Below are 12,864 nucleotides of genomic sequence, written 5' to 3' on the forward strand. Positions count from 1 at the left end.
AATACAGTGAAGTAGCGGACCACGGGTCTTCTAAAGAACAGTAGTTTTCGCTGCAAAACGATGAATGATGTAGGCGTCAGACAGCAGATATAACAACAATACCTGTCGAAGACCACAAAGTTTTGATTCCTATTGTAAGGTTTACAATGCATACTTTTTTTTGACCTACACTAGGAAATGATTTCTTTTTAAATTACGTTCTCAAACAATCCATTGTTTTCAACAGCCCCCAATTCCTTGAGCATCCTGTAGCCTGCTTTGCAATGGGGAAAAAAAAATAAATCGAGTCATCACAGTAGCCATGTTTCTATCCTCATTACAAATATGCAATCATTCTTTTCAAACAGCAAAAGAATGAGAGACAGGAAGCCGACCACACGTTGCAGAAAATAGTGCATATATCTGCAACATCAAGCCTCCAGATTTTCCAATATAGGATTACATGAAAGGGATTGTTTTCAAGCAGTGTTTAAATTAATTTCTTTTAAAGCAACATAAATGGTGTTATTATGATAGCCTAGGCTCGAGCTCCTTAAAGCACATGTCCGTGCACTATGACACACACAAATGTTAATTTATCTGCAGTAATGGTCGTTGCAATACATGGTAAATTAATTAATCCATTTGGGAATTTTAACTGCATTACACACCTTTATGTACGATTGATATGGCGCGGGACAGGTATTTTTTTCTCTTTAGGCATAAATAATATAAAAAGGCAATTCGATTTGAAAAAGTTTACATTCATAAGGAACTATTTCTGCAAAAAAATAAATACTATCTCTCTTTTCTGCTTTCGTGGTCATTCATCCTCTGGTCCTTGCATCAATGGGTGGCCAGACACTGGATTTAACTGTTTTTAAAGGAAAGAGGGTGAAGTTGGCAGAGCCTCAAGATTCTTGTGCTTGGAGATGTCTGGTATCACCAGGAGAACTGTCCAAAGCCGTGCTCGAAGTCCAAGCAGTTTTTTCAGTACAGTTTTGATTAACAGACTGCATAATTAGTGGGGCCCAGGTGAAGATGTGATTTTCACTGCCAGATTGCGGTCGATCTTCACCTAAAAACAAGCACATAGGTTACATTTCAGTGAAACATGATCGCTGGAAATTATTTAAAACAAAAACAAAACAGAATGTACACAGTTCCACATAATTAGTGCTTAATTTGAGTCGGTGGTTTCCTGTGCTCGGCACCAGCACTTACTTGTCAACACCAGCGCTTGTGGCAGTTTGCCGTAAGGTGGCGCTGTAGGAGATGACTACAACAATTGCCTATTATTAATTTAGAATAGGTTAAAAATGACTATTACCTGCCGCCCAGGCCATTCTTATAGCTTTAGGGCCCGGAATAGTCCAAATTGTCACACTTGGAGTGTGTTGGTTATTAATTGTGTTGTTACTATCATTTACAGCATGGCAGGGTTAATCTGTGGAGCAAGCTGCAGTGACCAATTAAACACTTCACATAATATAAAAACAGCAACAGAAACAAGGATGAGATATTAAAAGTGCAGCAACGTTTTCTCTCTCCGATTCATTTATATTCCAGAACTGCTTGCACAAAAGCATAAAGAAGAGAAAGTGCCAGCTCAGAAGGTAATTATTTCAATATCCATGCAAGGAGGAACAATTCATTTGCAATCCAGAAGTATAACAAAAATGAAAATAGTTACTTGTCACAACAGTTTTATAGTTTGAAAACAGTAAGATTTACATGATGTGCAATTTTTGCCACCCAGTTATTGGGTCCGCAATGTCCTTTTGTAGAAATAAAAACAATTCTTTTGCCATAGACCATAGTGGAAGGCAGGCGCCAGTAGTAATCTCTGTGATGTCAAAGGCAAGCTCACAAAGTGCCAGTATGTGATCACTACACTCAGAGTCTTACACTGATACGTCTGTGTGGGGATGGAACATCTACTGATTGTATTGACAGCCACAATGCTACCCCTATATGCTGAGAAGGCATCCTACTTGGTCGAATAGCCAACAGACAAGAAATTGAAGTCCTGAAGAAAATAGGCAATGAACAGACAATGTTGGGGTAAACTACTCTATACTAATAGACTGGCCAGAGCGAGGGTACAAGTAGACCTGTTCTTTGGCCTTTAGACTGTGATAGGCCAGGACTCTCCCACTGCTACTGAACTATGCTTTGGAGGCACTGTCATGCAGAGTATGGGCGGTTTGGTTATCGTGAGGAGACGGGGGTTGGGTGCTGTGTGGGCTTATAAAATCTCACTATACAAGTGTCATTCTCCAGTACATTACAAACCCTGAACATTCCATCCGGAGAGTTCTACCAATATTTCCAATATATGTGAAGCATTTTCGTTTTATGGAAAGCTAATCAAAATCAACCACGGTCCCTATAACAGACTGTAGCCCAACATCAATCTTCACCTGCTCTTTACTGATAACCAGGCAAGGTTTCAGGTACTCAGGAATCCGTGTCTCAGGAACAGAGACTTCTTTCAAGTAACTGACCGCAAGCACTGACCATTCAAAGACGACAGCTCATTGGAGGATACTGCTGCCTTTCCATATGTGATGTGCTGCACTGTACAAAATGATAACTCCTCAGCAATTCTCACATATTGCTCAATACATAGGTGTGGGCTGCATATCATTTTTTCAGTAACTTGGATCCTCTGCTACTCACCCGGTTATGGGATGGAAGCCCTACAAAGCTCCCCCGACAGCTCTAAGTAGGGGAATATATCATGGAGCATTGCTCTCCCAGATAGCCACAAATATTACTAGATATCGCAACTGGCTGCGGTTAACTAATACACCCCTGTGTCACAATCTAAGCTATTTTAAATGATCGAGAGGGGGGTACATATAGCATAAAATATCTATATAACTGCCAGAACCCCAAACAAATCTACAATACCTGCCTGGAAAATAGCCATGTTCAAATTGGACGACGTCAAAACTCTGGCCAGCAACCCCACCACAAGGATAAGCTCTATACTGCCCGGCCTTCTGAAAATCTGAAATGATTTACAAAATGGGACCGGGTTGTATTTCGAACACAAATGCAATCTGAGCCAAAAAGGAATAAATATGTTCGACCAGTTATAAAAAGATTTTGCTCCTGAAATTTTTTTTTATATTTATCTAAAAGTCAGCTATGTGCTTGTACGAGGAAATTAAAAAATGCTCATCCATCGAAATTAGGGCACTGTCATGACATGAAAGCCAGCTTTCCGAATATACAAGGCACTTGTTAATAACTCACCCAGCGTACACCGTTTAAGGTCACAGTGGGAAAAAGATCAAGCCCTACTAACTCAGAATGGGAAGATGCATTCCTACACATTAGAAGTGTGGCAATTAGATCTGTCTTAAACTACAACATTAAAACAAATCTTCACTCTAAATTCGATAAAATAACCAATGACCCCAGTCTGTAAGTTGTCCTCGGAAAGGAGTTTTCTTTCGAAAAATAGAGCAATGCCCCAAGTTGGAGTTGTAGGGATCTCCACTGGGTTAACAAGACGACCATGATGTTCACAGTATTGGACAAGCAAATTTAGATGAAGCAGAATAAACTATTCTGTGACCTAGGATTGTCAATTGCGCTCAGAGACATCACAAAGCTGTAGGGTATCTAAGCTACCCCTGTGATTCTATTATTCTATTATTCTATTAAAATTATTTGTACCGCGCGCTATCACCATAGGTTTCTTGGCGCTCAAAACAGTAACCAGTGACCTAGGGAGGGGAGTTAGTCGAAAGCAGCTTGAAAAAGCAAAGTTTTTAAAGATTTTCGAAACAGCTCATATTTAGGGCAGAAACGGAGAAAAGGCGGCAAGGAATTCCAGGTCGATGGGGCCAAGACCGAAAAACTCAGACCACCATGTTTTTTCCTTTTAAATCGGGGGACATCCAGAAGGTTGAGTGACGCAGAGCGGAGAGCTCGAGAAGGAATGTGACGAGACAGAGTTGAGGATATGAACAGAGGGGCTGCGTTCGAAAGTGCCTTAAAGGTGGTGCATGCCAGTTTGAAAGTGCAGCGCTTCGAAACGGGGAGCCAGTGAAGGGAACGGAGAAGGGGGGTGACATGTTCATATTTGGGCAGACGGAAGATCAGCCGGGCAGCCTGATTCTGCACCAGCTGAAGTCGGTGGAGGTGACAGGCGGGGATTCCAGCATACAGACTATTAGCATAGTCAAGCCTGGAAGTTATGAGCGCGATGACAACTTGAATTAATGCTTCTTTAGTAAGGAAACGACTGATCTTGCGAATTCGCCTGAGGTGAAAAAAACAGGCAGATGTCACCGCGTTAATGTGCGGCTTCATGGAGAGATCATTGGAGATGATCACCCCCAGGCTTTTGACAGAGCTCACCGGAGTGGGTGCTGACCCCAAAGTGGTGGGCCAGAAGGTGGCATTCCAAGGATGCGAGGGTCCTCCTACCAGGACAAGCTCTGTTTTTGTAGGATTTAACTTTAAATGACTATGATACATCCACTCCGCAATGGACAGCATAGTGGACTGAAAATCGATGCGGGAAGACGGATGAGAAGTGATGGGGAAAATTAACTGAAGGTCATCAGCATAATTAAGGATTGTGACTGGGGCGTTTCGAAGGGAGGCTAAAAGTGGCTGGAGATACAAATTAAACAGGAGAGGGGAAAGTGCAGAACCCTGGGGTACACCACAAGGAAGGGAAGTGTAAGGAGCGGAAAAAGTGGAAAGATGAACAGATTGATTGAGAACGCTGATGAAGGAAAGATCTGAGCCAGTCAAGGGCCACTCCCTGAATGCCAGCGTTATGGACACGGTCGATCAAAATAGTATGATCGACCGTGTCGAATGCCGCTGAGAGATCCAGTAGGACAAGGGCTTGAGAGATGTTGTTATCAGCACCCTTCCTGAGAGTGTCCATGACTGCTACTATGACCGCCTCGGTGGAGTGGAGGGGTCTAAAACCTGCTTGTTGAGGATCCAAGAAAGAGGATTTCTCTACAAACGAGCTCAAGCAGCGGGTGACATAAGTCTCCAGGATCTTTCCTAAATATGGAAGGAGGGAGATGGGTCTGTAATTACTAAGTAGGGTAGGGTCAGCATTTGTTTTTTTTAGAATCGGTAGGACTGCAGCTTGCTTGAAGGAAGATGGAACCTCCCCAGAGGCAAGAGAGTTGTTTAGCAATGCTAATGGGGGACCTGGGCATGCTAGAAAAGCCTCTTTCAAGACTTGCGGAGGACAGCAGTCACTGGGGGCGCCAGAGCTGACTTTGTGGAGGAGAGAGACAAACTCTTGATGCGAAATGGGTGGAAACTCCGTCAAGGTACTAGTGTTGGTAGGGGGGAGAGGGGGAGAAATGGAAGAGGCCGGAATCGGTATGTTGTTTTTAATTATTGTTATTTTCTCTGAAAAATAGGTGTTGAGCGAATCACAGAGTGTTTGGGTAGGTAAAGGTTGGGGGGTGACTGTCTGGGCGGGACAGCTCATTCACGATTGAGAAAATATCCTTCGATTTATTATTAGACTTCAAAATTTTTTGAGAGAAAAATGCCGTCTTGGCTGCTAGGATGGATACTTTATAGATTTTTAAGGTCTCCATGTAAACGAGCTTAAGCTGAGGATCGTAGTGGCGCCGCCATCGGCGCTCCGATTGCCTGAGCGCAAGTTTGGCTGCTTTAAGTTGGTCAGAAAACCAACATTGAGCATCATGGGGGCGCTTGGTTTTTATTTTCTTAAAAGGGGCTACTTTATCGCTCGCCTGGCGTAGCCAATCATTGAGATTATCAGCCTGATTCTCAAGTGAAGTATACAACTCCGGAGCAGTAGAGACCAGCGACTCGTGAAAGTCAAGCAGGTTGGCCCTTTTCCAGTTGCGAGCTGACAGATTTTTAATGCAAAGTGGAGGGCACAAAGTGTGAAGGGGTAGCTGAAACGAAATGAAATAATGGTCTGACCAGGAGCAAGGAACAACTGAAGGAGGGGAGATGTCTAAGTTAGAGGTCCAAACTTGGTCAAGGATATGACCCAACCGATGAGTGGGAGTATTGATGTGTTGAGAGAGGTTCATGGTTTTTAGAAGTTCGGAGAATTCAACTGACGTGTTGCTTTCATGGGCATCGGAAGGCCAATAATTAAAATCACCGATTACCAAAATGTTGGCATGGTTAATTACAAGCGGAGCGATAGCGTCGCTAAAGAGTTGGGGAAACAGAGGCATATGATGGGGGGGCCTATAAACAAGAACACAAATGAAGGACGATTTAGGGGAAATAAATTTTATTGCCAAATAGTCAATTTTAGGGATGGGAATTACCGTAATCTCGGAAAAGGTATATTCAGAGCGGATTATTGCCGCTACCCCGCCACCTGTCTTCCCAGCAGGTCGGTTAGCGTGAATGATGTAATATCCCGTGGGGATAGCTGCCAAGATGTCAGGGGCGGAATCTTCGTTAATCCAAGTTTCAGTTAACAGAAGGACATCAATTGAACTCTGATGCAGCAATTGAAAGAGCTCAAGCTGATGACGGATAAGGGAGCGGGTGTTGAGGTAATAAATCGATAGGGACGAGGATGTCTGGGGAGCCAGGGGGGAAGGGTCAAGGGAGAAGACCTGTTGCAGAGAATCTGATGGAGCCAGGATATCGCATGCCAGAGCCGCTTTAACGGCACGGGCAGGAATGGGTCCGAAAGATTTGAGTCTCATGAGATCGTCCGAGGAATAAGAATAAAAATGGGCATTACGACGAGGCCCTAGGCCCGGTCGGCCGCGGACGGGCGCAGACGGGCTTGACTTAAGCGCGACTTCGGCGCGAAGTCGGCGCTCCCGCTGCGCTCGTCCGCTGCGCTTCCTCCATGCCGTCATTAAGTACTGAAGGGGGAGGGAGTACTAGACCGCTAACCTGCGGGGCTTCTGTGCAGGGCGGAAGTGGTGTCACGAACACAAAGTGACTGCTCCTCGGACTGACCCTCCGCGCAAACGGCACAAGCCGGGGCGGAACGGGGCCACGAGGGGAGAAGGAAACAGGTAAGAGTGACTGTGGCAGGCTACAAATGCAATGTGCAAAATACAATTTTTAAAATGAACTCTGCGTGCTATTAAAATCAGCAACAGAGTCAAAGTGCAAATATACAATTTTAAAGATGCAATCAAATGCGTGCTATTTGGTCAGCAGCAAGATATCCGACAGCCTGCTACCACAGCCTAGGTCGCCGTGTATGTGATTGCACCAGATGTTCAAATATGGACTGGTGTATGGCTACAGAGAAGACTATATATGCTGGTAAGGGATGTCCATAGAAAATGTGTGCCCAGTGGAAAATTCAGCTGGGTATCAGCTGATGTCCCAGAAATCAACGGAAACAGAGTATCACTCGAAACCCCGTGATTTATCAATACGTGATACTGTTGGAGTCTTGATGTCTGCTGTTGTACTTCTTTTATTTGTATTCTATAAACATTCTAATCACCAGATTCCTGACAGACGCTGTAATGTTTCCCAGGACTCTCCGTGATTTTCATTCCTACACAATAAACTTTTCTTTTTCTTTAATTTTTAAAGTTCACGCAACACATTTTTTTTCAACCACAGGGTTTACTAAATAACTTCGTAAGCTTATAGATTAACATGAAAATTAGACAGAACTTTTGAAGGAAAATCTATGTCTGTCTTGCTAACAACTGTTTCACTACATCTGCGGATAAGGTTGTTGCACCGTCAATGCCAGAATTTCCCTTACTATCCCGAGATGAGGTAACAATCAGAACAAAATGGTTACCTACCAGAAGGAATAGTTTTGCAGCTTGAAGAGTTTTCTGGATTCACATAGTGTGCATATGTTCAGTTATCTAGTGAATGCGTCTGGAAATAAGGCTTGTCTTTCTTCCTTTTTTTCCCCTTCTCTTGGGCGTCGTCAACCACCATTTGGTCCTCATTCTATCCTTTGTGTGATGTCAGACGTATTCCCTGGATGGTCCTGTGCATGGTCACCATCTTCTAATTCTTTTCCCCCCCCATTGTGACCTTGGTATGAACCTTCCTCCTTACTGAAGTGGGGTACACTCAACCTGTTTGTTCCTCACATTTACGGGCATGCAGTTGGATCGCCTGTGAATCCTGAAAACACTTCAAGCTGTAAAACTACTCCTAGTGGTAAGTAACTATTTTGTTTTGTAGCATGAATCCTTTCCTGGATTCACATGCTCTTCATTGACTACATAGCAGAATTTGTGTCATTGGGGAGGGCGGGCTGAAATGTGTTTGAGTTTGAAAACAGATGCTGTAGCACTGTCCCACCTGTATTTCTTTATTTATCTGGATGTCCAAACTGTAGTGTGTTGTGAAGGCGTGTGTGTCACTGATGGGTACGTTTACTAGGAATGCTAGGGTTGCACTGTTATTCCATGTTGAGTGCACTCTGGGACATGACAAAGTTTTCCCTGCCCTTGGGTATCAGGTTTCCATTGTCTCTACTATCCATCGTGCAATGCTCCCCTTTGATACTGGGGTACCCTTGGTTGCCCTTGCATAGGCGATAAAGAGTCGACTCTCTTTCCTTATTGTCTTTCTCTCCTGTAGGCAATACACGAGTGCTCTACTCCCAGCCAAGGTATGTAGCGACTGCTCATCCTCAGTTTTGAGTTCTTGGAATCAGGCCAGAAGTAGGTTACTTTGTTTGACGTGGAATTTCGATACCACCTTCGGTAGGAACTGTGCATTTGTTCTTAGTACTACCATGTCCTTGTGGATTTGAAGGTATGGTTCCAGGATGGCAAGTGCTTGCAGTTAGCTCACCCTGCAAAGCAACGTAGTTGCTATTAGGAAAGCAGTCTTAATGGTTAGGAACCTCAGCTCTTTCCTGTGCATGGGCTCGAATGACTGCCACCAGATGTGGGAGTACAATATTCATGTTCCATATCAGTTGGTGCTGATCTTGATGGTGCCACTATTATTGATCCCTCCGGGATTCCTTACTCCACTAGCAGTGTTAGAACGGTCCCCCGTTGTTTCCCTGGTGTATGCCACTAAGGCAGCCTGGTAAACCTATATTGATCTGGAGGCTAGGCTGCTGTCTAGCAGCCGGGTGAGGTATATTAGTGCTGTGCTGTGCTCTGTCCTTACCTCTATCTTTTCATGGTCCCTTTTCCAGTGGCTGTACCTTATCCATTTGGCTATGCAGCACTTCCGTGTGCTCATCCTCCTTCAATATTTCTATTGTTCTGTGGGGCAGGTGAAGGTGCCATGCCACTAGATTCAGTATGGCTACTTATGAGTGGCATATCCTCCCTCCTTCCATGGTTGTATGTTGCAACCACACAATGCGGGAACAACGCGGCCTTAACAATGACTGCGTCTTTACCAAATATGTCATTACAACTAGGTTTGTTGTAAAGGCATGATTGGTTAAGGCATATGCATGGTTATTGTTCTGCCCCGGCCCTCGCTCTAACTCCTAAAACCCAGTCACCTGCCCTGAGCATGACCCCCCAGAGCCCTAAAACACATGCAAGCCACCCCACCCTGAATCCTAAAAGTGGACCCCAGCCCTAAATAGGAAGACCATCACAGCCCAACCACGCCCTGACCATAAAACCCGGCTCCCAGACTTGAAATCGACCCGACTCCCCCACCCCTAAGCTCAAATCTTTTACTACAGAACTCGAACCCCACCCAGTCAGGCCCACTGTGGGGCAAGGAGTATGGGTGACATCTTTGAATGTTGGCCTTGTCCAGTACCATTGAGATCAAGGGAACTGGCAGAAAGGCACATGTAATTCACCCTTACCAGTGTATTGACGGGGCATTCCCTTGGATTGATGGTGTGAAAACCTGGTTGCAACGTCTTGGCATTTTGCATTTTCTGGCTTGCGAAGAAGTCCATGCTTGGGGTGCCCCAGTGTGTGAACACTCCGTCCAGCACCTCTTGTTTAATTTCCTACTCATGGGAGGCATTTGCTTGTCTGCTTATTCTGTCTGGTTCTGTGTTCCGCTCTACTGGGAGTTGTATTGCTACTAGAGTGGTGTTCCAATGGAGCACACACTTCCTCATCTCCTGTGCTAATTTTGACAGTGGGAATTATTTTGCTCATCTCGGTTTGTTGAAGAAGAACGTTGTCGTTCAGTTGTCTGTCTGGATCAGCACTATCTACCCCTTTATGTGTGCTTGGAGGCCTTCAATGCTAGGAAGCCAGTTACGAGTTCCAGGATGTTTATGTGCTACACCATGTTCGAAGGACTCCAGAGACCTCAGACCTTTAAGTTGTCCATGTGCACTCCAAACCTCATAGGATGTGTCTGGTATTACAGTAACTGTGGGGGGCTTGTAAGTTGAATGGTCTCCCTATCCCTCCATTTTCTGGGTTCTTCTTTTCCACCTCCTTTTGAACTTTGCAGTGACAACCACTAGACCCTTCCAGCTCCCTGTGGTTTGTGACCATTTGTTGCAGACCCATTCCTGTGTGGGTCACATATGCAGTCTTGCCTGAGAACCCTTTAAGGCTATGGTGACCACACAATTTCCCTTCCTTAGGAATGGCATTACCTCTTGAAGATATGTTGTTTTAAAGTGTTGTGTTAGTATTAACTTCTTTAGGTATCCAAGGTCTAGTATTGGTCTGGTTTTGGTACTAGGAAGTACGCCAAGTAGACCTCTTTTTAATGACCATCAAGGGATCTTCGAAATCCCTTAAAGAATGTGAACGTTGGTTTGTTAAGCATTTCGGCACGGGTTTCCTGTGGAGTCGAGCATGAGGTATCAAGATGGTGGGCAATGCCACTATTCCCAGTATTGGCATCATAGTCCTTACTGTTAAACTGTAATGACTGGCAAAGGGGAATTTCCTCTTTGAAAACCAGGATTATCTTTACAGATGGTATTGTAATGGCTTCCATCATGCTTATCTCTTCTTCCAGAAAATGTTTTATCTGAGGTAGTTTGACATTTTTTTTTAATATTTACTCAAATGCAAATTGATATCATAACATGTTGACTTGTTTCACACTGATCTGTGAATGTTGGTAAGATTTGCCCTTACAAGATAGTCATTTAAATCTGGATACGCCTGCATGGGTGCCTTAAACGTGCTGACATAATCAAGAGATAAGTTTGCAAAAGCCCTTTTGACCGATTTTATGTCAAAGGGTATAGTTATGAATTGGCAATTTTTCTCCTCCACTAACCACCTAAGATATTTTCAATGGCTTTGATGCATTGGGGTGTGAAAGTACGCATCCTAGGTCCCGTTCAGGCCGACAATTCCCCATTTCGAGCAGTGGGATACCATCTTGAAAGGTTGTTTTAAACCTCTGTGTGTTGAAGTAGTAGTTTAGATTCTCAAGCTGTATACTGGCCAGGGCTGGACTGGAGAACAAAAAGGAGCCCTAGCAAAGATGTTATGTTAAATAAGCTTGTAAAGCCCACGTACACCTAACGGTTTCATGGCGCTGGAGTCCAGGGAATGCTGCAGCAGTGAGGGGTTTAGTCATATGCCTAGCGGAAGAGACAGGTTTTTAACTGTTTCCTAAACTGCACGTAGGAGGTCAAAGATCTAATTTCCACAGGGAGAGAGTTCCAGAATTGGGGGGGCCAAGACCGCAAATCTTAGTCCCCTCTGTTTCTTACATTTAAAGGACAAGATGACCAAACAATTCAGATGAGAGGACCGGAGTTCCCTAGAGGGGATGTAGCACAGAACCAGAGATGATATAAATGCCAGGCTGTTGCCATAGAGAGCTTTAAAGGTGATACACCCCAACTTAAATGCCCAGCATTTGGCTACTGGAAGTCAGTGTAGACTTTCAAATAATGGCTTAACATGGTGCCATTTGGGATGGTGGTAGATTTATCTGGCCGCTTAGTTTTGCACCAGCTGCAGACGTTTTAGTTGATATGCTGGAATACCTGCATAAACTGAGTAGGCATAATCAATGCAGGAGATTACCAAAGCCAGGATGACTTGGGTCAGGGCTTCTGTAGTCAGAAATCTACTGATCTTCCAGATCCTTCGCAACTGTAAGAAACAAGAGGATACCACTGTCCCAATCTGGGCTTTCGCAGATGCTCAAACTAGCACCGCTCTCGTCCTTTCACTCTCTCTCATTCCATCCGTTCTCGCTTTCTCTCCCTGCTCTGCTTTGGCTTTTTTCTATATATCTACCTCCCTCCCTTCCCCGCTCTGTTTCTCTCCCTCTCTTTGTTTTGCAAACCATTACCAGGCCTGCTACAGGTTGTTTCGAGGAGCTGGGGAAAGTGACAGAGGCAGTAGCCCTGGGCTCTCAAAACCCGGACCTTTGTCCAGTCCCCCTCAAGAAATGCCCTATAGAATAAAGGCCAGTTTGGCACTGGTTTTGGCTGAAGTGATACGTAAACCTTTTGTGTCAGGAAGAAAACAAAAGGCACACCCTGTCTTTGTTCGCCCTGCTGGTACTTGCTCTATTGCCCATTTCTTGATTAAGACTTGCACCTCCTCTGGATGGAGAGGCACACTATCTTGGCTGCATTATAATCTTTTCTGATTTTATATTAGTAGAAGTACCAATTAAATGTGTGCAACATATCTGAATGACCACGGTGAACACTCATTTGTCTGAGGTAATTTTCGTACATTCCGGAGGATAAACATTTTGTGTTCCGTTACCCATTTGTGTGAAGTGGCTGCAAAACACTGCCAAATCATGCTACCGCTCTGGTTCTGCCCTCTATTCCTTCCAGAAAAGGTGTGGTTGACCACTTTGCTAGCACTGTTAATATTTGTTGCCTTTTTCCACCTTTTCTCCATGGATAACTGAAATCCCAAACAAATGTGCAACATCAAATGGAATATCTATAATCCTGAACTTCTGGTTTCAAAACAGAAATTCTAACTTTTGCATGTCTTCTAAATGGAGTTC

General features: G+C 44.2%; 1 protein-coding gene across 2 annotated transcripts in view; it reads right to left on the minus strand.

Annotated features, from left to right (window-relative positions):
- The window catches only part of CDON (cell adhesion associated, oncogene regulated), a 152,366-nt gene continuing 139,502 nt past the window's right edge, over positions 1–12,864 (minus strand). For both annotated transcript variants that reach the window (XM_078682327.1, XM_078682328.1), the window contains exon 20: positions 1–1,057. In XM_078682327.1, coding sequence (XP_078538453.1) covers positions 891–1,057 — 167 coding nt within the window. In that variant the 3' untranslated portion in view covers positions 1–890. The remainder of the gene's footprint in view (positions 1,058–12,864) is intronic.

This window comes from Lissotriton helveticus, chromosome 3_1 (genome assembly GCF_964261635.1).
Source record: "Lissotriton helveticus chromosome 3_1, aLisHel1.1, whole genome shotgun sequence".
Classification (NCBI taxonomy): Eukaryota; Metazoa; Chordata; class Amphibia; order Caudata; family Salamandridae; genus Lissotriton; species Lissotriton helveticus.